At 47.8% G+C, this 27995-nt stretch overlaps 1 protein-coding gene across 4 annotated transcripts in view; it reads left to right on the top strand.

Moving 5' to 3' along the window:
* The window catches only part of LOC139046761 (nose resistant to fluoxetine protein 6-like), a 68301-nt gene that overhangs the window by 21411 nt on the left and 18895 nt on the right, over positions 1-27995 (top strand). For all 4 annotated transcript variants that reach the window (XM_070539348.1, XM_070539343.1, XM_070539346.1 and 1 more), the window contains 7 exons: positions 4372-4483; positions 6639-6723; positions 8298-8389; positions 15882-16061; positions 17439-17532; positions 19223-19309; positions 20576-20741. In XM_070539348.1, the coding sequence (XP_070395449.1) occupies positions 4372-4483; positions 6639-6723; positions 8298-8389; positions 15882-16061; positions 17439-17532; positions 19223-19309; positions 20576-20741 (816 nt within the window). The remainder of the gene's footprint in view (positions 1-4371; positions 4484-6638; positions 6724-8297; positions 8390-15881; positions 16062-17438; positions 17533-19222; positions 19310-20575; positions 20742-27995) is intronic.

Below are 27995 nucleotides of genomic sequence, written 5' to 3' on the forward strand. Positions count from 1 at the left end.
TTAACATGCTTGAAGCAGTTCAGAATAGGGCTGCCCGTTTCATTTCACGCAATTATGACAACCATAACAGCATAACGCAAATTAAGCTCAATCTTTCACTTGAACCCCTTAGTGCTCGTCGCGACATTGCCCTTTTATGCCTTTTTCACAAATACGCATGCAGCAACAGACCATTCCCATTTCACCTTGATGCTCCTTCCATCACATCACGTCGGTTGCATAATCACTTAAGTTTCACGCGATTATATGGGTCAACTCACACCTTCAACGCATCTGCTCTTCCACGCGCCATACGTTTGTGGAATGATCTTCCAGACAACATTGCATCCGAACCAGAGCACGATAATTTCCGTCAACTCCTGCACTCTTTCTTTTCGCAATAAAAACTTGCCACTAGTATTTCCAGTTGTATTTTATTTCCGGTGCCATGTTCTGTATACTACCCATGTATTTATTTATTTGTTATTTTGACAGCTTTAAGACCAAAGACATCCGTCATTTTTTTGTACCACTGCACGTGTTTTTTTTTTTCAGTATCCCACTTTGTGCCCGACTGCATTCCTTATATTGATAAATTTTTTTGCTGTGCACGCCATTAGTTCCTGCGTTTTTATCATGCCCTACCATTGTGCGTATTTTAAACCCTGCCAACTGCTCATGCGCCTAGATTCCGCATATTTGTCAGTATATCTTTGGTTGTAGTTTCTTTTCTTGTTACTGTTGTCATTGTTATCGGTACACTTTATAGTTCTTGTATCCAGTTTTTCCATATGTATAATGCTAGCCAATATTTTTTTTTTCTCTCTTCGTGTTATCCTTTTTCCCGCCCGACCTTGTACTTGCCGCCATACCACATTATCATCAGTTCCTCTCCTTTATGTTAACCTGCAAATTTGAGCCGTACGTTGTACACCGACAAGTTACTTTGTACTTTCTTTATTACCCCCCTTACTCAATGCCCTGTAAAGGGGCCTGTAAGGTATGTTCAATAAATAAATAAATACATAATGCAATGCACCAGGGACTCAATGAGCAACTGGTCTCGGATATTCGACCGACTTATCATCGCAGCCTTGACAAGGAGCATGGTGTACTTTTTCAGTGACCTCAGGGACGCTGCAAAATCAGCCGGAATCACCATGTCGAGGAAACCGCCCGATGGGCACTTGAGTGTGGTCGATGATCTTTGATTCCGCTTTTGCGATCTGACGTTGGGGCTTGGCTGTCACTGTCCCGAGAATGTACATTGCCCCCTGTTGGACTCGAACGTTTTAACCATGTGTTGTTTATATTCGTTGTCCCCGGATATGCAGCTACGCCTACCGCCTGGGTTATTACGACGCGAAGAGACCTAAAAGTGAAAAGAAGTAAAAAATGGCCGCAACATGAAATCAGTTGGAAGAAAACTTGGCATAGGACAGGCAAGATGTGTGCAATGAGAGTTAAGCACGGTAATATCATCAGCAATTTCTATGATATATTAAAAGCAACAGAATTCTATACTGACTTGGCCAGAGCAGCCACGCAACCTCCATTGAAAGTAGTGATGAACAGGATACAGATGCTCCTTCTATTACTAGCGAGGAAGTTGGGAGGGTCTTGCAAAACATGTCCATGGGAAGAGCGGCAGGAGAAGATAGAATAACAGTCGATTTAATTAACGATGGAGGAGCTATTATGCTTGAGAAGCTTGCGTCCTTTTATATGCAATGCCTCGCGGATTGAAGTGTACCAGAGAGCTGAAAGAATGCCAATATTATACTAATCCATAATAGGGGAGATGTTAAAGAATTGATGAATTATAGGCCCATTAGCTTGCTTTCAGTATTGCATAAAATATTCAACAAGATAAATTTTAATAGAATCGGGGCAGCACTTGATTTCAATCAACCAAGAGAACAGGGTAGCTTCAGGAAGGGATGTCCTGCAATGGATCATGTCTACGCCATCAATCAGGTAACTAGGAACTCTGCGGATTACTATCAAACTCTCTATATGGATTTCATAGACTATAAAAAATCATTTGGTTCAGTATAGATACCAGCAGTTATAGAGGCATTACGTTATCAAGGAGGACAGGAGGCATACGTGAATATCTTGGCCGGGAAATGTCTACAAAAGTTCCAGAGCTAATTTGCTTCTCCACAAGAAAAGTAGAAAAATACCTATCAGGAAATGGCTCAGGTGGGGAGGCACAATATTTCCAATAATATTCACTGAATGATTAGAAGAAGTATCCAAGATATTAAATTGGGAATATCTAGGAGTGAGGATCAACGGCGAATACCTCAACAACCTTCTGTTTGCGGAGGACATTGTCTCATTTAGCAACACTGGGGATGAATTGCAACAAATAATTGACGGCCATAACCGAGAAAGTGTAAGAGTAGGGTTGAATAATAATATGCAGAAGACGAAGGTAATGTTCAATAGCCTGGCAAGGGAACAAGAGTTCATGATCGCCAGACAGCCTCCAGGGTCTGTACAAGAGCACGTTTATCTAGGTCAGAGGGGATCCTTATCATGAGAAGGTAATAGCGATATTAATAATACTTTATTTCGATCCAGATTGTAATGGGGGAGACAGATAAAAAAGGCCGGAGATGGCTTGACTAGCTCCTCCCTCCCCAGTAGGATCTTACAGGAAATTACAACAGTAAATTTACAGAGGAAAATTTGCAGAAGAATAAAAATGAGGTAGTGCATACGGCAGGCATTACCGAATCCTGACTGGGAGCTTACCAATGTCATTGAAAAAAAAAGTGTACAATCATTGCATTCCACCGGTGCTAATACATGGGGCAGAAACTTCGCGGTTAACAAAGAAGCTCGAGAACAAGTTAAAGACCGCGCAAGGAGCAATGGATTGAAAAATGGCAGGCATATCGTTAAGCGACTGGGAGAGAGCGATGCGGATTAGAGAGCAAACGGGGATAGCCGATATTCCACTTTGACATTAAGTGAAAAAAGGAGAGCTGGGCAGGCTATGTAATCGATCCGTAGGGCATATAACCGTTGAATCATTAGGGTTACAGAATGGGTGGCACAGTAAGGGAAGCGCAGTCGACGATGACAGAAAACTAGTTGGTGTGGTGAAATTGGGAAATTTCCAGGCGCAAGTTGGCATCAGCTAGTGGAAGACAAGGGGAATTAGAATTCGCTGGGAGAAGTCTTCGTACTGCAGTGGACATAAACGTTTGCTGATGATGATGATCATGCCAACCACACTGGAATTGCCGACAGCCCCACGTACGGCACATGCGGCTGTGACGAGATACTCGCACATCGTATTAGTCTGCCCATGCTATAGCGCCGAGAGGCAAGTGATGTGCACAATGCTGTGTAGACTGGGCAATCGTTCACTGTAACAGCAATAAGGTCCAGGCCAGTGCTTCCAAAGGAATTCCACGTAGAAAGCTTTGTTCACGCTGCTCAAATTCCTGAGGTCAATGTGCCTTCATGACCACCGTATAGTGTGCGCAGTTTACTTTGTTCATGCGCGTCTCTCTTTCTCTTTCATTTTCCTCTCTCTTTCTCTTTTTTCCCTCCTAACCCTTCCCCCCGTCCAGGATAGCCAAGCGGAAATGCCTCTGGTCAGCCTTCCTGCATCCCTATGCATCCTTTCTCTCTCTCTCTTCTTACGCACTGGCGGCACACCCGCAATCGGGCAGTACTACGAGTGTCGCTAGGCTTGTTGCTGCGTCAGAAATTGTCGCGATGACAGCTTAACGACCTGTTTGTTCATCTCGAATGTGGACTACGTGCGTTAAACACAAAACTCGTGTAAATCCTTCGACATGTCTGCACAGTGCAAAAAACGAGGACAGGTCGCAACAAAGGCGCTGTGTATCTCCTGCGCTGTGCAGGCATGTCGATCAATCACCAACTCGCCCATGCTTCCACTTTATCAAGTGTAAACTCTGACATTTGGTGCAACGCCTACAGATTGTGCTTGCCGTTGTCGCCGCCTCCCAGTCGTTTTATTTTCGTTCGCCCAATGAGCAGCTTGTTTGTTCAAACTTGTCATTCTTTTCTGCCTTCGTGCCATCAGTTCCACAGGAGAATAATGCGGAAACCTACGCGTGAATGGTTGAATTCAGCATTCGTATGTGTGAAATACTGCAGAACAACTGCCATTTTAACATTGCTAGAGAAGCTCTCCGTCAGAAGAGGACTTCCCTATGTTGTCCTAAAAGAGTACTTCAAACAGCTGTATCATATAGCGCTGGCGGATCAATATACCAGAAAGCTTTTCTTTATTTTGGCTTGATTCCTGTTCATTTAGCAGAGACCTACGCCTGTCACAAATGATGCCACCAAATGTTTCTCTACTTGCGACCGCTATGGTGAAAACGCTTATGTCTTTTTCAGATTCTTGATTTCATGGGAGCAGTCAAGGAACAAGAAACACCTTTGATTCGTATAGGCATATGCTTTCTAGACGACTGCAATGAAAGTGATTTGCAAGCACTAGCTGACGCAGGTGAGTTCCACGAATTCAGTTCATGTGAGTTTACGTGAGCAAGCGAAGCGGCTCTAGGTGGCAAATTTTCCCGGTCATGTGCTCTCGTCAGTCGCTGAAACCGTCTTACAGAAGATCCGCTTAGCCACGGGTGTGTGAAAAGTCATAAATATGTATTAGCACAAGAATTCCCACGAGCCGAAATGCTAGCCTGCCAGTCTACGCCAAATGGGCTTGTCAACGCCAGAGAAGCTTAGCAAGCTTTGTAGCAAGCTCACGTAATCTGAACAGCCATAGCCACAAGGGTGAAGAAACCAGCAAAGCCTCTTATTGTGTCATGTGCCATAGAGTGTAGCTTACAGCGTACCTCTGTCATGGGGGCTGGATTACATTGGCCAAGCAGCAGGATGAACTAACGACTGGTGGAACGAACATAATAAAAGAAAGCAGCCGATCCAACGAGTTGGAATCTACATACAGCGAAGCTTTGTGTGAGTGCATAAAGAGCCGAAACACGAGTCTGGGTTTACTCTTGCCTCCGCACGGCCGCCGCCTTCGCCACTGCCGCGCATGGATGGATGGATGTTATGAGCGTCCCCTTTGGAACGGGGTGGTAGGTTGTGCCACCAAGCTCTTGCTATTATACTGCCTAATGTCCCACCTAGGTTAAAAAAGAAAAAAAAAGAAATAGAAACAATATGAACTCGCACAACCAAATTTTCTGACCTCATATTGCCAACTTTGTTTTTGTACGTCTCCGTTTTTTTGTCGTTTCCCTACTTTTCTTCCACCGATCTTCTAATCGCCTCTTACTAATCTCTATTGTGGACATGTTTACTTTTCCCCTGCTCTCGCTGAACCCAAGGGCTTCAAGAAGGCCAGCGGTGCCTAAATCTACCACTGGGCAGATGTCTTCACATTCTAATAGAACATGCTCCATCGTTTCCCTAGCTCTACCGTAGCAAGCACATGCTTCTTCTTCCTTCTTATATCTCGCTTTGTAGGTGCGTGTTCTAAGGCATCCTGATCTCGCTTCGAAAACTAATGAGTTTCCCTTTGAGTTACCATAAATTGTTTCTTTCCTGATTTCGTTTTTTCTTCTTAAGTAATTACTCATGGCCGGTTTCTTTTCCATTGCCGCCACCCATACGATTATTTCAGCAACTCTGACTTTCCGCTTGACGTTCTTTATTGTTGTGTTGCCCACCCTACAAGCCGCATACTTGCTGGTAAGCTTCCTAGTTCTTTTCCTCCACTGTAAATCGATGTTTTTCCTGTAGAGATACCTCAACACTCTCCCACCCCATTCACTTTCTCCCATATTCCTCAGTCGTTCTTCATAATCACTTTTACTGTGAGCTTCCTTCACTTCAAAACTAGTCCAGCCCATATCACCCTGCACAGCTTCATTTGTAGTCTCCCCATAAGCGCCCAATGTGAGGCGTCCCCCTGACCTTTGGTTCCCATCGAGTCCTGATTGTACCCCTGATTTCAAGCAAACAACCGCATTTCCAAAAGTAAGCCCTGGAACCATTACACCTTTCCACATATACCGGAGCACCTCGTACCTATTGTATCCCTATAGCGCTCTGCGCTTCATTGTGGCTGAATTTCTGTTCCCCTTTATGTTATTGTTTTTTCCTGTGTTTCCATATATCTATTGCCTTCGTTTATCCATATACCAAGGTATTTATATTCTCTTACCCGAGGTATTTACTGGCCCTGTATTGCCACTGTCTGTTCACTGTTTTCATTGAATCTAATGTAGAAAAAGATTTTAAAAGTATTTGGTGAAAGACGACGTGCTTTCACACAACCGAAACAACGAAGCCCCGCTCTTCATTTTCACACATGCACGTAGCAGTTAGCAATTAAAATAATGGCACTTCCTGTCATGTAACGGTTCAATCTGTCTTAAGGATGACGTTAACGAAAGGTAATGAATCAGGATATTGGGTGTGCGGCCGCCTCAGCACCTCTGAAGTCGAATCTGTGCGTGCTCGGCCAGCTAAACATAGGGGAATAAAGCTCTGTTGGTGTTAAAGGTCTCAGTTCTAAGTCAGTGCGTCTGGAGGTAGTGTCATGAATTCCGTTTACGAAAAATGGCCGCGTGCAAGTTCACATACAGTGTAGCTGAGACACCAGTCGGGTTTCTTGAATTTTCTTTTTTTTTCAGTACAACCCCCTATGGCAGAAATTCGGGTGTCGAATTGTGTTACGGCGGAGCCCGAGCCGTGGAGCTCACTTCAAATCGGAATTGTGTAAGTTGTTCTCTTATTACCATGTCCACTAACAATGGCTAATATGATTTGTCAACTTGCTCGTCTTTGTTGAAACTTCATGAATCGAAGTTTGTGGGGAAGGTTGTAAGCAGCAATAGTGATTATCTATAGTAGTGGACAAAACGATATATTTTGCATTGTGGGTCTTTGGAGCTAAACTGCTCAGAAAGTTTGCGCTGTTTTATGCCAGCCACCCATAGCCTACAATAGGCTCTTCAACACTCACCGCCATGGTACTTGCACTGATAGCCTATTCATCGCCTACACAACATGTGTATTCCAAGAATTCATCACAAGAATGCATCAAACGTATCTTGTAGGGTGTCCCAACTATCATGCATCAAGATTGAAAAATATCCGAATGCCCCGTAGCTGTGCATAACCAAGATAATATCGTTTGCTGTCGCTTGGAGATACTCGGATTACTTTTTGCATTCTGCCTGTACATACTTATAATTAAGTATTTAATTATATTCTCAGATATTGCAATTAGATTAAGAGTGTCAATGAGAAAATTGTAGAGCAACATGATAAACTCCCGATACAGGCTCCTGTTGCTCAGTACGGGCTGCATAAAAGTGTTTTTCAGAGCGTGAAAGGAGCCCGCGAGTACGCGCAAAGCACCTCGCGCGGCCAGTCGCGTGCAAATTTTTTGTGTATTCGCGGGCTTTTTTCACGATCTTAAATACACTTTTATCTGATGTAACACGCTCCTAACAAACGCGCACATGCGAAGGCACACTCTGCTTGGTTTAGGAGAGTTTGCATTTTAACGTGCGCATGTATGACCACCGCGTTGTCATTCCTTGCACCGATTAAGTCGGATGTGCGATCAATTATTCAATTATGACATTGGAAATATTCGCGACAGACACTTCGCTGACCTGTCAACACCGTGACATTGTCGCATACACGAAAAGATGGCATGAAAAGATAACAGTCTTTACAGCTATAATGCAGCTTCCATACCACACCCCACATTCATTTGAGTGCAATAAAGAAGGCGAACCACTCCTATAATAAAGCATTTGTTGCATAGTCTGCGATCAAGCATAGACGTAAACTGTCTTCGTAGCGTACACGGAACAGTCACTTTTCAGCAAGCAAACGATTGAGTGATTGAACGGGCACATGAGACTATAGGTGGGAATGAAAATAAAAGGAGGGGAGGAGGGGAAGGGTCAATAAGAAGAAAGAACGAAGGAAAGGAGGAGGTGGGCGTGGCCAAGCAGTGCTTTGGGATACCGCGCGTAAGCATCAACAACATCACCAAAAATGAAAACACACGAGATCACACTCGTAGTGACGCAATAAAAACAACGATACATAGCATAAAAAAAAGTGCAGGAAGCTAGAATTCAAATAAATATTTGCTAGTCGATTAAGGATACTTTGACGGGATGTCGCGGTTTTTCATAAGAACACTGTTTGCAGCCTCCGGATCACATGCATGTGCACGCTGTTGTGGTTTTCCTTTTCGCCTTGTGTACATTTGCGAAGCTAACAAAAAAAAAACTCCCGCTTCATTGACGACTGTTCTTTTTGTCCTGCAGCGCATTCCTAATCGTTTTAGGCGTCATTATAGTCGGCGCCACGAACGTCGACCTTACCATTGGTTCAAAGTCAAAATATGCGGAAAAAGGGGGTGAGTAAATATTCAGTTTTTATAAGTCAAATTAATATGGATGTACCTTGCCGGTTGTGTGGTATTCTCACATTCTGATTCATTTTTTTTATGTCGCATGACACTGACGAAGCAAATGCCCATCTTGCAGTTGAAGACGCCATCATGGCCTGCTTTGTTTTCTTGACATAGAGTGGCGACACATGTTGATCAAATAGAGCCGAATATTGGTATTTGGACAGAAACTTAATACAATCCAAATCGTATTGACGCCAAATATTGAGAAGTAAACTATAACCGTGTACAATCGTGCTCAACTAAAAGAAATTTTTTAGGCCAGAGAACATTTAGGACAGAAAGCATGGGTGGCTTGTTCAGATATGGATTATTAATATTAAATAGATGATTCTTTCGTGAGTGCCAAAGAAGTTAAGAAAATAAAGAGAAGAATGCGTTAACAGGAACAAGTACGCAAATCCAGGATATAGGTGATGATCGATAATGGTGATGATTTCTGTTGGGATCACCTTTGAAACGTGGCGGCGACAATAGTCCCCTAGCCTACCTGAGCTTATCAGGTTTTGCTGCATCTATTGCAGTCTGGTACCTTGCCAATATATCCTATCAAAACCTGCCTGTTTATTATAAGGTTACATACGCTTGTAACGATCCCGGCTCCACCAGTACATTCTCATTTTACCCCTACTTGAACTGAGAACTCAACCGCTTACCAGTTAACGCTTCCATCGCGGCTTTGAATATCAGCGCTTCTAGAAGGTGGACGTTCCCTACGGCTCTCGCTGGATGAATATCTTGGCGCTCCATTACAACGTGCTGAGTCATCCCCGAACTTTTGCTGCAGCAGATACATGTCTAAGTTTGTGACGAATATTTGTCCCGGTATATTTTTGTGCTCAGGCAATCAGCTCGGTACTCAAATAGCCAAGTACTTCCTTTTGTCTTATAGTATAATTTTTCTCTCATAATTTTTTGCATGCCGTATTTGTAAATCTCCACGGACTTTCTAGTTTTCACCATCTTCATTCAATTTGCCATCTGTTTCTATCAGTTGAATTTCAATGACTCAGTGTTGTCTATTTGCAGTTTCAATTACCCTGTACTTGGTTGCCAAGTACCTTTACCTCTTTTTCCATTCTGTGTCCACGCTTTCGAGGTACAGATATTTGAGCAATTTATCCGCCCATCCGTTTTTTCATACATATTCCTGAGTCTTTCTTCGAAACTAGCTTTGCTTTACACTTTTCTTACTTCAAAAGAGCCCCAACCCATGTCTTCCTTCACTGCCTCATTTGCAGTCTTACCCTGGGCCCCCAATGCCAATCGACCCACCGACCTTTGACTACCTTTTTACTCCAAGAAGATCCCTGATTTTAAGCACAGAACGTCATTAGCGAACGTTGACACTGGCACCATTACTACTTTCCGTACGCTAAAAACACAAAAGTGGGAAGTTTTGCTGTCGTCAATTCGCTGGACCGGCTCAATCTTGTCAAAAAAGCGCGCCGGGCGGTAACAGCTCATGGGGTCCTGGGCTGAGGGCTCTTGCATTACTCGAGGGCTTTTGTATTCCTCCCCTATGGAATGACCCCGGTCCACTTCCACTGCAAATCAAACGAGCAACATCACCGTGCTTATAGAAGAATGCGTAGCATGCATTGACCTGCTGCGGCAGGTCTAAAAACATAGCCAACGAACCGGAAATATCTCAAGGAAGTAGATTTTACCCGTTTAGCTGGCACGGTAACCATGAGCGGTGCTGTTTCTGTTTTTCCTTGGTTTTTAATTGCTGAAGACCTGTTCCAAGTTGCACGAGAGAGAGAGAGAGACGAAGAGGGAAAAGTACGGAGATTAACCAAGGACGTGCCGGTTTTAAGTATATGGGCGTGTGCAAATAACCGTCGAAATTTCGATGCATTTTTGAGCAGGGAGAGACAAGTTACAAGGAGATTTACGCAGTCGATTGGAATGTTCCTGGAGCTTTACTAGCACTCCGAGCTTTCAAATCGCTGCCCCAGCGCATCTTGAAATGACGAAAACGTTTTTGTAAGATCTCTGTTTTTATAATGGGGTCGCAAAAGGAAACGCGACATTATAGATATAGGCTGGCTCGTGAGCCGGCAGGCTTGTTCATGTTGTCGCCGAGTTGTTTAAAAATCAAACTCCCTTACAAGGCGACCATGAGTTCGCGTAATCGTACCTGGCGCGCGGCTTCTGCTTTTTTTTTTCATCGTGACTCAGCTCAATTCACCTATATGCTCACGCACGGTGATCTACGTCACTTTTTCCCGTGTTTTACTGGGAGACGCCGCTCTCATTGCCACGGCAATGAAAGTGGAGTCGGCAGAATGCCGACGCGACGTGACTGCATCGGCAGGTACCGGCCCGAGGAAGAGAAATTGCCCACCGAGTCAAGCTGACAGCGAGGACACTGTGTTGTACTCCTGCTCAAGCGATAACGCCTCAGATGGCGAAGGCTTCGAAAGAGTGGTACACCGGAAAGCCAAGAGAAGAAACATCAGCGGACGGTTTTCGTCAAGTACTCGGCGCCTTGGCAAGTCGACCTGTGTAATGCTCGTGTTTAAAGGTGACTGCCTACCATCACATGTAAAGGTCGGCCACTTTCGTCATGTGGTACGACCTTTCGTACCCAAACCACTTCAGTGCAGAAGGTGTCAAAGAATTCGACATGTGAGTGCTGTCTGCCGAAATACAGCGATATGCCCCTGATGTTCCGAACAACACGGCACTGACACTTGCCGTGCAACAGAGCTCAAGTGCCCAAATTGTCAAGGATCGCACGCTGCATCCTCAAAAGACTGTCCACGCCTAAAGAAAGAGCAGAGAATTTTGAGAAAAGTGGCCAGAGACGGATCGTCACACAGAGATGCTTCTGAAGCGATAAGGTGACATCGCTCCCGGAAACGAAAGTCTGTGAAATCTTCTTCCGGTTCAAGGGAAATGTCTCGTCCGGCAACGCCACCTCCTGTTCCATCTGTCTCCAGTAAGAGCATGAATGTCAACGAAAGAAGTGGCCCTACTTCATCAAGTGAGGCGTGGCCGGCACTGCCGAGGACATACCACACGCCAGAGTCACAGCAAATGACTCGCCATTTATAGTTAAATGTTACTACAGTTGACCAAATGCAAGAGAAGGACTCACAAGTGATTGTCATGCTCAAATCGCTCCCGAATGTCATGCGTCTACTACTGACGAATATGGACACTCCGGCTGCTCGTAGCGCACTGCAAGTATTGGACGCGCTGACTCCAGTACTTGAAAGCATCGCATACCACCATGGCCCGCCCCTCGCTGCCCTTCCACAAGGAAGTCAAGAAAGCATCTTTACTGCAGTGGAATGCCCGTGGTCTCAAATCAAGAATTTCAGATTTTAGACATTTTGTCTTCGAAAACCGTTTTCCCATCCTTGTAATTTGCGAACCGAACGTGCAGAATGCTATACGTATTTCTGGCTATGAGGCATTCATGTCCTCTACTTGCGGTGATGTAAGTAACGTAATTGTATATATTTGATGTGATCTGACTTACGTATTGCACCCAGTTCCACCTCACGACGACAACCAGTACGTTTGTTTAATCGTGAAAACGAATAAGCTTACGTTCACACTCGTCGCTGTGTACATTGCTCCTTCAAGTGGCTTCGACTCTAAACGACTGCACGACGTGCTATCAGCGACACCCGGCCCTACAATTCTCACAGGAGATTTTAATGCTCACCATCCGCTTTGGGGGAGCTTGAAGATGGACTCCAGGGGAAGGCGAATATCATCCTTTGCCACACAGCGCGATCTTTACTGCCTCAACGATGGTAGTCCGACATATTTACGCGGGCCTACGTACAGCAGCTGCCTAGACTTGACCCTGGTTTCTCGGCGTCTTGAAAGAAGCGTGCAATGGTTTGCAGACATCGAATCACATGGAAGCGACCATATTCCGACGTACCTGAATATCAAGGGACTATCGAAATGCTCCTCCATGACGCTCCGGCGAATTGACTGGTCGGCGTTTCGGTCGCACATGGAGGGAGTATGTCAGCAAGGGAACCATTCAAATCTGGAACACGAAATTCAAAAAGCCATGCAAGAGGCTACGCATAGTTTCCCGCCTTTCCCGAAATATGAAGAATTTGAAGCAGAACTGCAGCGACTACGAGCAATTCGCCGGTGGGCTGAAAGAAGGTACAGGAGAACTAAATCCATCCATGATCTCCGAGAGGCAAGGCGGATGCAAAAGAAGATTCAACGTCGAATCGATGCACTACAATCTCAAAGATGGAAACGTTTCTGTGAGTCGTTGGATCCACGTCAGCGATTATCTCAGATATGGAGGACCGTGCCTGGGCTTCGCGTATCACCACAGCAGCGTGTTCCTTTCAAATCCCTCGCTTTGCACCAAGGTCGCAGCGAAATTGACATTGCTGAAGAATTTTGCTCAAGACTTTCCAGCTTGCAGTTCCAACGCGCAATTATACCATGTGCTACTCCTGTGCCACGGGATTCCCGCATGGATGTAATTTTTTCGCCGGAGGAGCTTGAAGCGACACTGGCGACTTGCAGGCGCTCTTCGTCACCTGGCCCGGACGGGGTTACCTATGCGGCGCTCGCCAATCTTGGGCAGAAAGCACATGCTGCTAAACCATTACAACGAGTCTTGGCGCAACGGTTTGGTTCCACGTGAATGGAAATGCGGCCGCTTGGTTCCACTTCTCAAACCTGGTAAATCACCGTTAAACTTGTCATCGTACCGCCCCATCGCTCTGGCCAGCTGCATAGGGAAAATAATGGAACGAATGATTTTGACGCGCATGGAATGGTAGCTGGAAAATTACAACGTGTACCCAGATGCTATGTCTGGCTTCCGGCGTGGGCGCTCATCCATAGACAATGTCATCAATTTGGTTACGTTTGTTCAGCATCAAAAACGCCGGAAATGACTCACTGCTGCATTATTCCTAGACATAAAAGGCGCTTATCATAATATAGCACATTGTGCCATTATAAATGCTCTGATTGAAGCTGGAATCGGTGGCCGCACTTTTCAGTGGCTGTGCAGCTATTTGACCGACAGGCATTTCTTCGTGATGACCGAGGATGGCGCCACGACTCAACACCAAACGTGCCGTGGAGTACCGCAAGGCGGAGTGTTGAGCCCGACGCTATTCAACCTAGTGCTCGTTGGCCTAGTCCGATGCTTGCCGAACACAGTTCAGGTATCAAGATATGCCGACGATATCTGCATTTGGGCGTCTGCCGCAACACGGCTGCAGGTACGAGCACGGCTACAAAAGGCAGCTACGCTAACATCTCTGTAATTGCGAAAACAGAACTTAGAGCTGTCTTCAGAAAAATGCTGCCTTGTTACATTCACTCGGAAGGAACTGAAGCGTTACAGTGTAAAGGTCAATGGGCAAGCAGTAGCAAATGCACGGAAACACCGCTTTTTAGGGGTAATTATTGACCGCGACCTATCATGGAGCCCGCATGTTTCATACCTGAAGAAGGGATTATTGACAATAATACATCTCCTAAAATTTCTCGGCGGAAAGTCATGGGGCACTTCGGTGTGGTCAATACTGCAGCTTTATAACGCCTTGTTCCTCGGTTTCGCAAGATACAGCCTCCCTGTGCTTGGGAACACCTGCAAAACAAACCTGCGTGTACTCCAGGGACTACAAGCTAAAGCCCTAAGGACGTGTCTCGGTCTTCCGAGGTGTGCGTCTACAGCAGCAATGATTGTCATAGCTCGAGATCATCCAATATCAACGTACTTGGCAACCGACGTTCTCAGGGCGCATATTCGGCACGTTGCCCGATTACCTTCTCACCATCTTGCCGCTCTACCCGCAGAGAGGCCACACACAACTTTCAGTCGTTTAATTGATGCCAATCGTACCTCATTGCCATCGAACTACATGCCTGCAGCAAGACCATCCTCACCTTTATGGTGACTGCACAGACCTGGCATACGCCTCACCATCCCAGGAATCACGAAGAAAGCCAACATGCCGTCGTTTGCCCTTAAGCAGGCCACCTTAGAACTTTTACATGAGGTGCACAGTGGCCGCGTACACGTTTACATCGATGTTTCAGTCACATCTGCAAGCGCAGCTGCCGCTGTGGTGATACCAAGAAGATCCGTCAAGATACAGCTAAAAACGTCACATGTATCATCAACGACGGCTGCTGAACTGGTAGCCTTGCATGCGGCTCTTCATTTCATTAAGGAGGAACCATCCCACGCATGGTCAATTTTCTGTGATTCCAAGGCAGCCATACAGAGTGTACTCTCAGCACTGCGCCATGGATCACATGAGCAGCTCGTCGCAGAGATCAGAGTAGTCCACCATCGACTAGTTGACGAAGGACACGATATCATATATCAGAGGTTGCCTAGTCACTGTGGCATACATGGCAATGATCGAGCAGACGCAGCTGCCCGATCTGCCTATGACGGCGTCAACTGCGTTGCCATTCCTCTTTCGAGAGCCGACGCAGCGAAAAAACTTTCCGCACTTGCGCGTGACATGGCATTAGCCCAATGGAATTCATCCGATTTCACAAGTGCACGCCTCCATACCCTGGACCCTAATTTACAGCTCCATATTCCGCCCGAGCTTCCACGACGTGACTGCACCCTTCTTGTCCGTCTAGGGCTTGGAGTAGCATTTTCAAATGCTTACTCTTTCCTTATCGGAATGGCCAACAGCCCACTGTGGGACTTCTGCGGGTGCAACGAAACGATCGAGCATCTTCTTTGTCAGTGCTCTCGTTTTAACCCACAAAGAACTGTCCTCTCAGCCACCTTAGACAAACTGGACAAGCGCGCAATGACAGAAAACAAGATCCTTGGAACCTGGCCTACGCGAACATCAGCGCGATCCGCTATGAAGGCGCTGCTGCGATACTTGAAAGACACGGGACTTTCTGACAAGTTGTGACAGTACACTGTGTAGCGTAGGACTGTGCGGTGACACTGCGTAAGACTAGGAATGCCTTTGCGGGCTGCATGACAGTGCCCGTCACGTGGGCCCGTCAGTGCCCACAGAAATAGTTCGTGTGTGCGTGCGTGCGTGTGCTTACGGTTTTTTTTTCTTTCTTTTTTATCCTTCTTTCTTTCTCACCTATTGCATCCCCTTTCCCCTCCCCCAGTACAGGGTAGTCAACCGGAAAATCTCTGGTTAACCTCCCTGTCTTTCCTTTGCCTTTCTCTCTCTCTCTCTCTCTACGTCACTGCTCGTGTCATCCCGGGAATTTCCAATAACAAAGTTCAGTGCGCCCCGTATAGTGATGGTGCGAGCATTAATGCGAGTACCGTGAAACAACACGGAAGAAGCGGCCAAGCGCATCTCTAGTCTCTTTAATTCCCCCGTACACCGTGAAACGAAAGGGGAGAAGGCTCATGGTGCTCACAATGGCAGTGGCGGTTGAAAAGTAAGCGTCGACCGCGGTAATGCAAAATACGGCTTTATTCTAGGTATGCTGCTGGAAGTTGTGGTGGCGTTCTCGGCAGCGGCCAGCACACGCGAATTGTTTCACGTTGCCGAAAGAACGAATGCAGACCACTACTCGCTGCGCTTTGTCTACGGCCTGCGGACCATCAGCATCGGCCACATTGTGCTGGGCCATTCCTTCCAGGTCGTGTCAGACACCTGGGGTGAGTGCACCATGGCATTCTTTGCGAGTTTCTCTGTGTGCGGGTTTCCGTGGTTCTTGTTATTTATACATACTGCGGCGCTTGTTTCCTTGATGTGTATAGCGCTATTTCTGGTGCAAACGTAAAAGCGAAAGCACCGCTGTATACAGACTAACGGACTAGGATAACTTGGGGTACGAGGGTCCACGCTCTCGAGAAGGCGCAGCGGCAACGCGCGCCTCGGAATTTCAGGCAGGTTTGTTCAACAAGCAGCAACCACGCGTACAAGTGCCGCAAATTGTATTATGACGTTTGTCCGGTCATCGCAAGGGCGAAACCCTTCACGTTTAAAAGACTATATATTGGATTACCTACATTTAGGAAGTTTATTTATTAGGAGAGGCGTTTTTTTTTTTTATCTTCCTTGTATACTAGAGCGTACAACTTTCCCGCCTTGAGCTGTAATGCGCGTCTTCGCGAACCGCAGAATGTTCTGCGGCTCACCGGGGCTCTCTGTGTTATCCTTTCACTGTCGTAATTTTTTTGTATTTTTACCATTACATAAACGCGCCAATGTGAAACCGGTTTGCTTAACAGTTGGTTTTTGTTTGATATATACGAATGACAAACACAGTGGCGCTGTGAAGCACTCGGGAACACACACAGTGAAAGCGCGCGAGACGTTTTGGTGTAGCTTTCAGTAGCCCTGTAGTCTCGTTAGGGTGGCGCTGCAGGAGATGGTGTTAATTTTCACTCTATAGAGTTGAAAGTATGAAGGTGCGAATACAGGCATGCCATGAGAAAAGGCGAGGGACCAGCGCTAACTATTGCAGTGCTTATTTTATGACGTCCTACATATGCTTACACGCATGCAACTGATCCAGTCCCAAAGGGAAGGAAATGATGAAGATGATGACACTAAAAACGCTGTGGCATGGCTTTGCACGCCTCTAGAAATGGAAACTCCGCCGCATACAACAGAAGGTGACCGGTCGCGCTATCCCCATTACCTTTTATTCGGATCTATTCCACTTGGAGCCAAATAAAATGTTATCGGTCTCAAAGCTTATTCCGTTTGGACGCGGAAGATCTAGAGGTGCGTACGTTCACGTTGTCCGCTTCGCAGAAGTCCGATGTTGGAGATCTGAAATTAGACACTAGCGCACACAGCCTTTCATTCCCGTCTACAAATTTCCCGATACGACACTGCTTTTTGAAGGGCTCGTGACAACAGCAATGTCTGCCATGCGGTGACACCATATCCCTCGAGGCCAGATATTACGCGCTCTCGGTAATGTCTGAACCTCGGCGCATGTTCTCGACTCCTGCAATGTTATCCGTTCATCAGTTAATGTTACAGGTGAAAGAGTGAAACACTTCTTTCTTTTTTGTTTTCAGCGCGCATGCTAAACATGATGATAATATCGACCAGAGCGGACAACTTGATTTTACCGGCGGCCTACAACAGTGTGGATACGTTCTTTTTTCTCAGGCAAGTAAATAACATTAAGCAGTGTCGCAATGTCATTTTTTTATCGTGCAAATAGCACTTGTTTAATTGAAATAAAGGTCCTGAATAGGAACGAAAGAGGGACGAAAGCGTGGACAACTTATTTTTGCAACTTCAGGCATTATGCGACGAGAACGAATGTCGTCAAAGAAATGTGACAAGCACGCACGCGCGCACACACACAGAGATGGAGATAGAAGTGCCATACTTTCTATGTTGTCTGTTCGTGCCTTATGCCTGAAGGATAATAGAAGATCTGATTACTGCTCCCTAATTAAGCTAATAAATATCTCATGGACGAAGTGTAATGCTACAAGGAACGTCTTAAAAAGTTATTCTATATTGTGTGATATTCGCGTGATAATTTTGAGCTAAATTTCTAGAAAAATAAAGCTATATACAACCAAAGAACATTTATTTGGTTTTCAGTGCCAAGAAAACGGTTAGCGCAGATGAAGGAGGTCTCCGGTTAATCTGAATCTGCGAGCAGTCCAAACCTGAACGAAATATCGCCTGTCGAGAGAGGCTTAAACTGTCAAACGTAAACGACACCTAGTCACAAGTATGCATTGAGGCTTGTCTTGCTGTGGCAAGGCGTGACACTCCCTTCTTTGGAAGTGATAACGGGTAGTTGTAATTTCGAGACGAATATGGCCCCCCTCTTTCGACTGTCGTTTTGAGGCGTAATGAGCGTGCCCATTCGCTGAGCATGTCTCCGGGAGGTTTATGTAGGCAGTTTCGCAGTACGTGCAGAAGGTGGTCAAGGCTTCGCGCAAGTTGTAAATGCCAGTGCCTCTAGTGAAGCCGCATAAAGTTACGCATTATTCTTTGACCTTTAATGACAGCACATATAAATTCCATCGAGAATAAGCATAATCAACGGAAAGAATGAAACATTCTGCGGAATTTTTTTTCAGTAATAGGAGAGAGAGAGAAACAAGCTTTAATGATATGCTGGAGATGATAGCCTGGCTGTTCGCCTGACATACTGCTCCAGGCGCTGGGTGATGTTTATGATACATACAGTGATAAACACTTAACAGCACATACAGTCACACGCGCGCACGCACACGCACGCACACACACGCACGCGCACGCACGCACACGCATATATACAAAAGAAACCAGGAGAGAAACATCGGACAGAAAGTTGGAAGCGGGCTGCAACCCAAGGCACCTACGGCTTCAGTTGAAAATTTCACGAGCAGGTCTCATCATAAGTGCACATTTTATTTGCTTTTCATCGCATGTGTACCACGACTGCAGCCGGAGATCTTGCATGGCTCCATCTCCTCTGGCCGTGCTGTCAAAGGAAAGCGAGTCGCGTGCCTAACTCCTTCCTCGTCCTGTGTTTCCGCTATAAACCAACAAATGAAGCTTGCTGCCTGTCGTTCAGTCTTGAGCGAAAACATCTAGCTAGAGACTCCGTACTTAATACCGAAACTCACCAAACAATTTGTTTCTGGTATGTTGCCTGCGTAGGCAACACTCGTCAATAAATGGTTAAGATGACCGCACCGGGCAGGCATGTTAATTGAAATATTGATTATATATATATATATATATATATATATATATATATATATATATATATACGTTTTGGTTGAGTGATTTATTGATAATTGCAGCCCTTAAACCTTCGCTTCATGCGTCTTCTCGACTATCCTTCCAGCGGATTTCTGCTGTGCCTCGCAATCACAAAACAAAAGAGAAATAGCATCCTGGTCTTCGTAATCGCTGTCTATCGAAGGCTGATCAGGTAAGATGTTCCCTGCGGTGGGCTCTCTTCAGCCCTTCTAAGGGGCGGCGGAAGAAGTAGGGTCTTGAAAATACGAAGATATATAGCGTGCGGTCGTCACAGTGAACTGGCTTTTGCTTCAATTCGTCCTACTTGTCGAAATAGTCGTAGAATTCCTTTCTCGACTTTTCGGAAAATTTTACGTGAGCCTCCTTTTACTTGCATTTCTTTAGCGCGTATTAGAGGAGGTCGTGCGATTCCCTGCATCGGCTCTCAACGGTGGCCGGCCGCGCTACGATTCCAACTCGGCGGCGAGACCAGCCGTTCCGTTTCTGACCAAACAGTCACAAAATGTTTACGGAAATGTGCGGGCACCGCTGTACGTTTATTAGAGGAATGAGGGGGGGGGGGGGGGGGTTGAGCAAGGCCGCTTTTCGCTACAGCTCTGCATATCTTTAATTCCGTACTGCTTTCGGAGCGATCATTTCTCGCGCATGAATGGAAAAAAGTCTCTATAACACCGACGGTACAGCGTCCGCTGTTAGAGTCATGCGTTAGAGCACTGCCGGCAGATGATCGGGAGGTCGCGATATACTTGGGGCGGCTTACACGAACATTTAATAACGAAAATAATAACAAATTTAAGAACGCGTTCTTGTGCGGACTAGACGTTGTCTACGGAACATCCAAGAACGCGTTCTCAAATTCCTTGTTATTTTCCTTATTAAATGTTCATGCAAGCCGCCCCTGGTTCATGTAGTTATGTTTGATAATGGAGCGTGCGTATGTTGTCATAGGACAAGTCGGAGCGGAGGCATCCACGAGGTTGTAGGAGGAAGCAGGGACCCCTAAACTCACCCGCTCCACAGGCGCTAACTGAGAACGTTGCTCCCAATTTCCAACTTGCTGACAATACGTATACATTGAAGAGTGTTTAGTGAGAAAACGATATAAATACAGGGAAGATAGGACGGTTAATGTTGTTAACAATGAATTCCACTGCCAAAGCTTTGTTTTGAGAAGAAGAAATAATATGTAAAATTGTCATTTGCTGCAGAGGAAAAGGGTTGAAAATCGGCCAGCTTCTCGTTTGGCGCAATCCTGGGGCTTGCTAATGCCTTTCTTAATTGCCCGCTAAATTTAGAGGTTTCTTTTCAGTGAAACGCTAAACAAAACTTTGATGTGGCCAGTGTTATTAGTATTATGCTGGGGGAGAGAAGGCGTATAGGGGACATGAGCGCATCTATAGTTTCTTTTTTTTACTTTCTATTTTTATTTTCACCGCAGGACTGGCGTTCCAATATTCTTTGTCATCACGTGCATCTTCGTGCTTCCACTTGTTGTAACCGGACCGGATGCCAAAACGTTCTTCCAGAAGTTCAACGAAGAGATTGGGGAGAACTGGTGGCACTTGATCATTCCGATAAGAAATTTCTTTGATATGACCGAAAGGGTAAGGGTTTTGGGCGATCTTAGCCTAATCTATGGATGTAAAAGGGCGTTCGTATTCTCCTCAAAAGCACATGGAAGCAACTCACGTACTAATAATTGACGCAGCTCTGATTCCAAATTAAACTCCGGGGTTTTGCATTCCAGAACCACGATCTGATTATGGGGTACGCCGTAGGGGGGGGGGGGGACTGCAGATTAATTTTGACCATCTAGACGTCTTTAACGTACACCCAATGTACAAGTTCACGGGTGTGTTAGCATTTGGTCGCAATCGAAATCCGGCTGCCACGATCGGGATTTGATCCTGTGGTTTCGTGCTTAGCAGTGCTACGCCATAGCCGCTAAGCCACCACGACCAGGTAGCTTTGATGCTGATAGCCAATCACGAGAAGGAGTCACTTATGACATATGTCGCAGCCATGGCAAATAGCTGAATGCGCCTAAAGTAGTCCTTGGTGAAAAACACAGTCTGCGGAGAGTATAAGCTCCTGTGTACGTCTCAGTCAAATTTCGCAGTCGTGCGCCGCGCAGAGCTCGCAAGCGTAGCGCGAAATCACCTTTTTCTCAAGCGCTCTCTGGTTCAACAGAAGCCTGCTCCTCGCTCTCTTCTGGACGCTTCATTTCGTAATTCAGCAGATTCCCATACGCGCCTGCCATTGGCCAATAGTTCGCATCAATCAAGAGGCGCGTTTGGATCAGTGCGCGTCTTCCTACTGTTACCGTGTAGTACATTTATTGTCGCAGTTTAATAATCAGGCTGCAGCAAGCAAAAATCTGCTTTCGGATTTCTATAATAATTACGTACTTCGGGAAGAAGTCGACTATCGCCTGCTTACGCCTGGCCGCGGCCACCCGCGTACGAGTTACACTTTGGCCACCCTGCTTGTCGGTGTCGTTGCCGTCGGGAAAAGCCGATTTCGGCTAGTTTTGAACGCTCAACTAGCCTCGAACCATGGGTAACTTACGGTCAAACCACACGCACGCTTGCCAGTGCGCGGTCACTCCTGGTCGTTCCCTGTCAGACGCCTCGGCAGACTTCTCTTTGTATTCAGCTATTGATAAAACTTCAGAATGCCCAGTAGATGTGGCTACTATCCATCGGTCAAGCGGACGCAGGATAAAGCCGGTCTGCACACCACGTAGCACGGCCAGACTGGAACATATGAGTGCGAGCGCGCACTCAAGCCCTGTCGTGCACAAAGCAAACGCTGCGCATAGGTAGTTGTACGTAGCTGCGGTCTGCTACGTAGCGTACATACCGGGGCCAACGCGGGGTGGCACTACGAGTGCACTGGCTGAGCGCACTGAGGCTCGCTGAGAACAACCGTGATTGGCGCGTTGTAGGCGCTAAAATCGCGAGTAGTGGCGTTTACGTGAACATCCACGAACAAATTTGAACTGCGTTTCGCGGGGACGGTCAGTAGTCGGAGCGTTGTGGGCACTCCCCGCTCCGCCGTAGCATTCGCAATGCACGTATATTGAGAAAGGAACAGAAGCGCCGCGAAGGGGAGGATGATTGCCAATAACTGCGCTTCTGCGGAACGCATTCAAGTACTTTTTGCGGGAAAGTGTTTCTGAAATAGTCTATTTTAACTTCGATAAGAAGTGGTTCAGGGCCCGTTTAAGTCCATAGCTTTGAAAAAGTTACATCCGTCACCGGTCTATGGAGACTAAGCTGTTCTAGTAATACTTCTGAGCACACATGGGGTACACATGTCACGTGCCGCGTGACATGAGTGACGTGGCTTACCCGCATGCTTTCTAAACTGGCGGATGTTATTTTTATTAGCCTGTTTGCGGGAAAAGAAGCAGCCCGTCTCCACAGCTGATGGTGCAGATTTTTTTTTTAACTTTGTTTTATCTGTTTCCAACCAATCGCCGAATATTCAGTGTCCTTTACCCTACGGGATTTCACAGTGCGGCTTTCGCTCGGCACCACGCTATAGGCTGCCGCAAGGCACCTTACCAGCGCTGTAGAGCTACTGTAGAGGGGCCCTTCAGGGAGCCAGAGTTGCGCCACTGCTTTCCGCGGGCCGCTCGCGCCACCTCCTGTGATTCTAGCGCCACTTTCCTCGAGCGCCATCACATGGTCAAAACGGGCTCCACTGCGTTGCGGAGAAGCCAACACTTCGCGGCCACGCCAACACTCCGCAGGAACCAGCGGACCAAGCGCAGTTGACAGCGGCACTGTTATTATTATTATTCATTTTTCTCGGTGCTGCTGGCCGGAAGATCTGTGCTCGTAGATTTTTTTTTGTTAATTTGCGGAATCAGTGCCACACGGCGAACTGACAGCTCTTGCTGTGTGAGAGGGTGTTAAATAAAAGTGTGTTTTTCCCTAATCGCGGCGCTGCAGAAGTTGCACAAGTGCGTGTCGGGTAAGACGCGTCAAGGATGTACTGGAATCGTTAGAATCAACATAATTGTGCATAGAGACGGGGGGGGGGTAGCGGTCAATGCAAGCATGAGTGCATGCAATTCCTCGCATCATTTACCTGGATCGTATTTGTCTCGCATACTTCACACACAAGAAATGTTGGACGTGACAGCGCTGTTTCTCGTACACCCGCATTCAGAACTTTCAGCTCTCGCGAGCCGTGATCAAATTCATGCTTAATAAGAGTTATAGCTGATCTATGAAAGCTTGGAATTATATTTGACGCTTTGCATAGGAATTGGAAAGGCTCGCAGATATTGCCACCATGCGCCGGTGTATGTGTTCGTCACACGCTGCATCTTCGGTAGTCATCAAATAATAGGGCACGCAAAATTCAGGCTCGTAATCATGAGGTGAGTGGTCAGCTTGTATTCGCAAAATGACAATGAATTAAAAGAAAGCAAAAAAGAAAAGAAAAATGAAGTACTGCTGGCATTGCCGTGCGGGCGCGGTTTCTACGCTTACCTGGAGTGGCTTTCCCGCATAACTTTTGTGGGGCTCTCACCCACAAAGTAACGACAACACAGTAGTGCAAATAATTACAAGGGCATTTATTGCGCCTCTCATAGACTAATGTCTGCTAGCCGAGTTGCTATCCACAAAGTATATGGGCGCGCGACCATTCGCGGAAGTCCGACTCACCGCGACCGGATAACGAGCGAATATGTTCGCGCTTTGCTGGACACCAACGCCTGGTCGTTGGCGCGTACGGTCACGCGAACGGTGGCGCGTTCGAACGATCATGCTCGTCCATTCCGGGGTAGGCTTCGCGAGACGGTCTCGCAAAAGCATGGATCGGCGCACGCGCAGAACGTCCGCGCCGCTTGGCGCACCCAAGCCAAAGAGGAAGAGCCTTCACATTTTTGCGCCCAAGTAACTCCGCCGTTAGGTGGCGTTAGCATAGCAACACTCGCGTTATCTCTCGTACCACCCTGCAAGCATACCGACCGCCGCAGAAAAGCTACGCGGCGAAGCCGGTGTGGCGACGAGCGACCACGTAGACCGTCAAAGTATCGGGCTCTCGCAGGAGAGGAAAAACCAACACTCCGTCGCTTAGCGTAGCATTCTTTTTAATCATCTTCGGAACGCTAGCCCGCGCCGGAACGCGCCAGCCGCTCGAGCCTCGTGTAGACGCGAGCGTCCGCGTCAACTCTCGTGCGACGCCGATGCTGCTGCCGCTACAGAGGGCTCCCCCCCTAGAGAGGAGGAAAGTTCGACGAACGATGGAAAGTCCACGTGACGCGGCGTGTCTTCGCGTTGGTCGTGGGTGTCACGTGCGCAGGCGGCGACGAAGGATGCAGCAGGGTCGCGTCGCATACAGGTGGAGCTGATGGCGCGGGTGCTTCGATGTAGGCGGGTTTGAGACGTTCCAGGGCAATTGTGTCTGATCGGCCGTTGACATTGACAACAAACGTTGTCGGACGACGCTCTAGAACACAATATGGCCCGGAGTAGTGTGGTTGTAGAGGCTTCCGCATGGCACAGTTACGCACGAAAACGTGGGTAGCAGAGCTGAGTGCCGGAGAAACGTACGGGGACCTTGCTTCTTGTGAACGTGTAGGCACGGGGCGCATCTGGCTGAAGAAAGCTTGCAGTTCGGCTACGTAGTCGGCAGGGGATGGCATAGGCGTTTGGGGGGTGGCGACAAAGAAATCGCACGGAAGGCGTAGGTGGGTGCCGTAGACTAGCTCAGCACAGGAGCAACCTAGGTCGCTCTTGAGTGCGGCTCTGATGCCAAGTAAGACGAGAGGCAAATGCAGGACCCACTTCTGCGGCGATTCATGTGCCATAAGGGAGGCCTTGAGATGCCGGTGAAAACGTTCAACTAGTCCGTTGGACTGCGGGTGGTAAGCAGTTGTGCGAAAACGTGTCGTTCCGAGTAGTTTGAGTAGCTCGTTGAAGAGCGCTGAGTCAAACTGTCGACCGCGATCTGTGATTATTGTCGATGGGCAGCCGAACCTTGCTATCCACGTAGACACGAACGCTGCTGCAACAGTGGGCGCTGAGATATCAGATATAGGTGTAGCTTCTGGCCACCGTGTGTAACGGTCGATGCATGTCAGTATGTAGCAGTATCCTTTCGAAGGTGGAAGAGGGCCAACGAGGTCCAGGTGTACGGTGTCAAAACGAGCATCCGGTGGAAGAAAAGACTTGGCAGGCGGAATGGGGTGACGCTGGATCTTCGAACGTTGACATGACAAACAGCAGCGAACCCAATCGCGAACTTGCGCGTTTAGCCGAGGCCAAACGAAACGACTGGAAAGAAGCTTCTGTGTCGTGCGTATGCCAGGGTGCGACAGGTTGTGCACGGTTTCGAATAGGCGTCTGCGAAGGGATGCCGGAATGTATGGTCTAGGTGTGTCGTTAGAAGTGTCGCAGACGATGGACGTACCATCTGGGGTCACAACGACGTCTTCCAATTTCAGGGACGTTGACGAATTCCGGAGTGTGCGAAGTTCAGTGTCGTCACGCTGTTGACTGGCGAGTAAGTCGGCCTCGATGATGAAAGGTTCCGATGTCAACGTGGAAACGACATTGACACGACTCAGAACGTCAGCTGGAATGTTGTCGGTGCCCTTGATGTGGCGGAACGTTGTTGTAAACTCGGAGATGTAGGAAAGCTGTCGAATCTCGCGGGGCGAGTAACAGGACGCCGAACGATTCGTTGCGTGCACAAGGGGCTTGTGGTCAGTCAAGACAGTGAATGCACGGCCTTCGAGGAAATGGCGAAAATGCTTGATAGCCAGGTAAACAGCGAGTAATTCACGGCCGAAAACGCTGTAGCGGGACTGCGCAGGCTTCAGTTTCTTGGAGAAAAAAGCGAGTGGATGCCACTCATTCTCGATGAATTGCTGCAGAACGGCACCAACGGCGGTATTTGAAGCGTCGGTCATGATGGCAGTGGGTGCGTCTGGCTTTGGGTGTCTAAGCAGCGTGGCGTCGGCGAGGGCAGACTTGACTTTTGCGAAAGCGTCTGCGGCCTCTTCAGTCCACTGAAGCACTTGTTTGCGCTTGTTTACCAGGAGAGCGTCTAGCGGAGCCATAAGTCGTGCGCACTCGGGAATGAATCGGCGGTAGAAATTGACGAATCCGAGAAATTGGCGAAGCTTGGTGAGTGTGGTCGGTCGGGGAAAGTTTTCGATGACGCGAATCGTGGACGGCAGAGGTCGAATGCCGTTAGCGTCGACGATATGACCGAGGAACTCGAGTTCGGTTTGACCGAATTCACTCTTGGCGGCGTTGATGACAATTCCTTTACTGGCAAGGCGTGAAAACAACAACCGCAAGTGGTGAAGATGTTCTTCGGCCGAAGAGCTTGCCACGAGGAGGTCGTCAATGTATGCAAAAACGAAAGGCAAACCTCGGGTGACGGAATCGATGAAGCGCTGAAAAGATTGGCCCGCGTTCCGTAAACCGAAAGGCATGCGGAGAAATTCGAAAAGACCGAAGGGCGTGGTGATGGCGGTCTTGGGAATGTCTTCTTCAGCGACCGGTAGTTGATGGTAGGCGCGAACGAGATCGATCTTAGAAAAGATTGTCGCACCGTGCAACGCTACCGTGAAGTCCTGAATGTTCGGTAGAGGGTAGCGATCAGGAACTGTGACGTTGTTTAGTGCCCGGTAATCGCCGCATGGGCGCCAGTCTCCCGTCTTCTTAGGCACCATGTGAAGCGGTGACGCCCAGTTACTGGAGGAAGGGCGGATGATGCCAAGTTGCAGCATGTGTTCGAACTCCGCGCGAGCGATCTTGAGTTTCTCCGGGGACAAACGCCGGGGTCGGAAGTAGACCGGTGGGCCGGAGGTGACGATGTGATGGCACACGTCATGTTGTACCGGTTGCGTCCAGTCCGGCAGGCGCGTCAAAGTGGGAAACTCGCGTAGGAGCGCGGCGAAAGGTTCCTCCAACATGGCAAAAATAGGCGCTATGGGCGATGTGCCTGATGATGGGACGCCGGAAACGGATAGCTGGGTTACGGAGTCGACGAGACGGCGTCGTTGGATGTCCACAAGGAGTCCGAAGTTATGCAAGAAGTCTGCTCCAATGACTGCATGACGGACGTCTGCAACCAGGAAGATCCAGCGGAACGCTCGTCGAAGGCCAAGGTTTAGCATGACGGAGCGTGACGAGAAAACTGGAATCTTGGTGCCGTTGACGGCTTGCAAAAACGACACAGGAGTCGCTTTTCGGTCGGAGCGCTGGGCGGGGAGAATGCTGACGTCAGCACCTGTATCGACTAAGAATCGTTGTCCCGTAACTCTGTCCGTCACGTAGAAAAGGCGACTTGTGTGCTGGGCCGGACCACTCGTCGCCGTTAGAGGTCGGCCGGCCTGTTTCCCTGCCAAGCGCAGGGACGCCGACAGTGACGAGCGTCGTTTCCAAAACGGCGGTGATAGTAGCAAACGCCAGGCGTTGTAGTTGAGGCTTCATTGCGAGTGCCCGTGCGTCTTGATCTGCTGGAACTACGGCTGCGTGGGCGACGAGACGTGCGGCGATGCTCCGCTCCACTGATGATGCGTTCCAGGCGCTCACACAAGGAGTCGAGCGGAGAGTGCACTGCGGAAGAGCAGGGAAGAGTTTGCAGAGCGGTTGTATTGTCACCCGGAGACGGTGACGTGGCTGCGATGGTTGGGGTGGCTACTTCCATGACTTTGTCGGCCAAAGCGGCAAGTCCGGTAAGGTCCATGGTAGAGGCTGTCGCCAGGACCATCTGCACGTTAGCCGGGAGTCGTTGCAAAAACAGTTCGCGCAACGGCGTGTCGTCGATGGATCTCGCGTTGTTTCCGAGCAGCTGGCTCATTCGGCGAAGAAGTTGACTAG

The sequence above is a fragment of the Dermacentor albipictus genome, chromosome 1 (genome assembly GCF_038994185.2).
Source record: "Dermacentor albipictus isolate Rhodes 1998 colony chromosome 1, USDA_Dalb.pri_finalv2, whole genome shotgun sequence".
Classification (NCBI taxonomy): domain Eukaryota; kingdom Metazoa; phylum Arthropoda; class Arachnida; order Ixodida; family Ixodidae; genus Dermacentor; species Dermacentor albipictus.